This window comes from Daldinia childiae, assembly GCF_008694065.1.
Source record: "Daldinia childiae strain JS-1345 chromosome Unknown Scaffold11, whole genome shotgun sequence".
NCBI classification, from domain to species: Eukaryota; Fungi; Ascomycota; class Sordariomycetes; order Xylariales; family Hypoxylaceae; genus Daldinia; species Daldinia childiae.
The window spans coordinates 920,398-924,631 of NW_022984652.1; the positions used below are offsets into that span (position 1 = coordinate 920,398).

Here is a 4,234-nt window from a genome sequence, read left to right on the forward strand (position 1 = left end):
TTGCAAGTAGAGCATGAGCTTTTGAGCAGCATACCGTATTACCTACCTCTTAGGTTAGGTTAGGTAGTTCATAGGGGTCATAAAATACAGATCTGTAGCATTTCGCCCAAGTCCTGAACACAAAAAGTATTAGTTTCATATTGGACTCGGTAATGACCATTCTGGTGATCCCATAACCTGGAGCCTCCGGATTTATTACTCATTGTGCATTAAAATCTCGTAGAGATGGTCAATCGCGTACTCTACAGTATTAGTATTTTGACTTCACCTACCTATCTAAAGCGTTTAAACATACGCATCCAGCTAAGAGAGGCCGGGAATTGTCAGTTGTGCTTTAGGGATTGGCACAGCATGGTCGATAGAACAAGGTCACCAACACTGATTCAAAGAGTTTTACAAAAGGATAGATAGACCATAAGTATCTACAGCAGCCCAAGCTCCGTAGGAAGATCTACAGGGTATTTCTAGCCAAATATACAGTTTCAAATATCAAAATGTACCTTGTTGTTTTTGTCCTATTTGCGTGAAATCCATCCAAGCATGGGCTAAAGAGACCGAAACGCAGAGAAAAGTAGACCGCACTTGAGCATTATGAAAATCCTACATTTGCTAAACCCTTCTAAGACCCGCAAGCAACCCGTATATCAAAACCGCACCCCGTTGAACCCATTAATATCTACACCACTATTGTAGTGTATCGCGCCACGAACTGGGGAGCTTACGCCTGCCATCGCCGGGCATGGTGGGGCATCATGTATCCTAATGATAGAGATGATGCAGGCGGCGGGACTGGTACCGCACCTGTGCTAGATGGTGCCACATGGCCCGTCGCTTGAGAAACTATAATAGTCTCGTGGACCATGGGAGGAGCAACCGACGTGGAGTTAACATGATACATGGCCATGGATGTCGTGTGGACCATAGGGGGAGCTGCGGACGTTATATGGACCATAGGAGGAGCTGCGGATGTTGTATGGGCCATGGGCGGGACTACGATAGTCTCATGGACTACCGGGGGTATGGTTTCGTGAATAATTGGTATGATTACTTCCGTTTGGTGGCAGGCTTCTGCCAGTTCTGTAACAGTGACGTGGATAACTTCGGATACAGTCATCACATGCGGCGGTAGAGTAACGTGGACTGTCTCGTGTACCGTCTGAGTGTACGCTGAAAGGGTTACGTGAACAGTTTCGGTCACGGCTTGGGTGACATGAACAGTCTCCTTAACTGTCTGTGGCGGTAGAGAGATATGAACCGTCTCTGTGAGTACCTGTGTCTGTAGATGGCTCAAGACCTCCGTCTTTGTAAGCGCAACCGTCTCGAGCAGGTGCGATACTTCGGTCTTCGTGATAGCTACGGTCTCGTGGATCGATTTGACCTCGGTGATGGGGACCGTAACAGCAATGCTCTCCTTCACCGTCACGGGAACGCTGATGGCTACTGACTCCTTCACTGTAACCGGAATGCTCACGTGTACCGTCTCCTTGGCAGTTTCAGTTTCCACCTTGGTTACTGGAATACTAACGTGTACTGTCTCCTTCACCGTCTCCAATTGCGTAACAGGAATACTCTCCTTGAGAGTTTCCTTGAGAGTCTCCTTCAAGGTCTCCTTAAGAGTTTCCACCTTCGTAACGGGTACGCTCACAGCGACGGTCTCCTTCAACGTCTCCTTTAACGTCTCGACTTTCGTGACGGGGATAGTGACATGTACTGTCTCCTTCACAGTTTGTATCTGCGTTACGGGAACGCTCACATGCACAGTTTCCTTCACAGTCTGTACCGTGGTCACCGGAATATTAACGTGTACGGTTTCTTTCACGGTTTCCACCTTGGTGACAGGAATGCTGATATGTACTGTCTCCTTCACCGTCTGAGGAGGTAGTGTTTCTTTGACGGTCTGGGGAGGAAGCGTAATGTGGACGGTCTCAACCTTGGTTTCGAGTTTAGTCTGAATTGCGGTTTGTACTTCGGTCTTTATTTCGTGCTTGATTTCCGTCTTCAGTTCGGTCTTCGTGAGGAGCTTCTCTTCTACCTTCGTGACAGGGATGGTAACATGGACAGTTTCCTTCACCGTCTGTGGAGGTAGTGTAATCGATTCCTTTTGGACCTCGGTCTTCGTAACATGAACAACTTCTGTCACCGGGACGTGTATTGTTTCCTTCACTGTTTGCGGTGGTAGAGTAATGTGTACGGTTTCCTTCACGGTCTGGGGAGGTAGGGTGACGTGTACCGTCTCTTTTATTGTCTCTGGCGGTTGAGTAACATGAACCGTCTCCTTGACGGTCTCTGGAGGTAAGGTAACATGGATAGTTTCCTTCACTGTTTCCGGCGGTAGAGTTACATGCATGGTCTCCTTCACGGTCTCCTTCACGGTCTCCTTTACAGTCTCGGGAGGTAGAGTCATGTGTATCGTCTCCTTAATTGTTTCTGGCGGTAGGGTCATATGCACCGTCTCTTTTATTGTTTCTGGTGGTAATGTCTGAAGTCTTGGTGTTAGCACATGGAGGTACCTAATGTTTATCTCATAAAAGGATCGGGTCCGGCGTGGATCTATTAGGGTATAGAAATAAATTTCCAAAGTTACTTACCACATGAACTGTCTCGTGAATCGTCTCCGTAACAATCTCAGCTGGAGCCGCTCCCTCCGTAGCAACTGCTACAGAGACGAGGGCCAACAGTGCCGGTATATAGCTGTTAGAGAACTGCATAGCTTTTTGAATATGAAGGAGTGATGATAATTAAATGGGTAGATCCAACAACGAGTAATATGATTAAGAAGAACTCCCAGAGTACAGAAATCTCAACTACTATAAAATTAAACTGGCTCAGCCGTTAAAACGAAACGAATGAATATCAACGATAGACAAGGCGTATGAGAAAAAGGAACGGATCGACCGCGAAAAGAGAAGCGAAGTGTAAGCACACAAGAAAGAAGTTTAGGTTGAGATGAGAGAGAATGAACGGAAGAGCATGGTCCCTGATCTTCGTGGGAGAAGATGAGAGATGTAGAATACCAAGACTTATACCCTAGTTTACCTATCCTCAACATGGACAACGGTTGCATTCACAAGATACCCAAGACTGATGTTGCACAGGGGCATCTAATCCTAAGCTAGGGGCTACATGAGGTGACATATTTGGTAGAACCTTGGTTTAGATCCTATGGGGTGTTGTTGTGAGGGCTACCCATGAGAAGATCTAGTATGCAAATTCGATATTTGCCTTACTAACAAAGGGTAAGTGTGACGTCTTGGCGGTATTCGGTCTGTACGTCAAAATGGTAAACGTCGTGCCGAATGCCCCCTGTCATCTGAAGTTGACTTCGGATGTCCAGTTTTCCGGCCCCGTGCAGGATGGGTTATGGACAAATGGGGATAAATGTACTCATGGGTAAGGTCTCGAGATATAAGCTTAACTATCTAGACTGAATACAGCCTCTTCTGCTCCCCTCTATAGTTTCCCATTGTTTACCCTCCCGCATGCCTCGTATTATAAAGTTAAAATACGGGAAATAGATCATATTTATTAATTGGCGCCTCTAGGGAAAAAGCAACACACTCTTTTCATAGTGTCCTATTTTATTTCAGAAGACCATGTTCGTGCGCTCGAAATTCTACTCGAAAGCAAAAGCTGTGTATTGAAGGTAAACATTACTAGCAGCCTAATTATCAGCTCCGAATTAAGGCGAAAGCACGTGTTTGGGGCTCAAGAGAATGGGCATATTAATCTTAAAGGATGCAAAAGGGTGTTGATGAGAGAAAGCTTTGCATGCCCAGGTTTCAAAGTGTTCTCCGGTTTCGCTTGGCATTATTCTGAGATCAATTCTCTGCAGGGGCTACATTGTGAGCTGTGGCAACTCTTTGATGGGATCGAATATGAAACTTTTGATTGGTTGGGAATCCTACGATCCACAACGAGGAAATCTAGCCCCTTCACCGTTTTGGGCACCATAAACCTCGCTATTAAGATGTTTGATACTGAATACCCTAAAATCATATATATAAAGAGCCTTATCGTATTATCTAACTGTCTACCTATACCTGGGTTAGCCGACAGCTGCGTGGCTTTGTAGCCTACCTAACCTAGTCATCATCACGGAAGGGGCGCCAAGCGATGAGATCGAGACAGCGCCAAGAGTCGCGCTCATACATTTTCCAGGATTTCCCGTGCTGAGCTCAGGACGAGCATGAGCCGTGGTACCCGTTGAATAATATTTCCCTCGGCGATATATGTA

The 4,234-nt window shown here is 46.2% G+C and overlaps 1 protein-coding gene across 1 annotated transcript; it reads right to left on the reverse strand.

The window, feature by feature from the left end:
* Positions 1–718: 718 nt before the first annotated feature.
* On the reverse strand, positions 719–2,443 carry GL218_08246 (uncharacterized protein; the record flags this gene model as incomplete). Its single annotated transcript, XM_033585042.1, has 1 exon — positions 719–2,443. The coding sequence occupies one exon, from the start codon at positions 2,441–2,443 to the stop codon at positions 719–721; it is 1,725 nt and encodes a 574-aa protein (XP_033440906.1).
* Between the last annotated feature and the right edge of the window lie 1,791 nt (positions 2,444–4,234).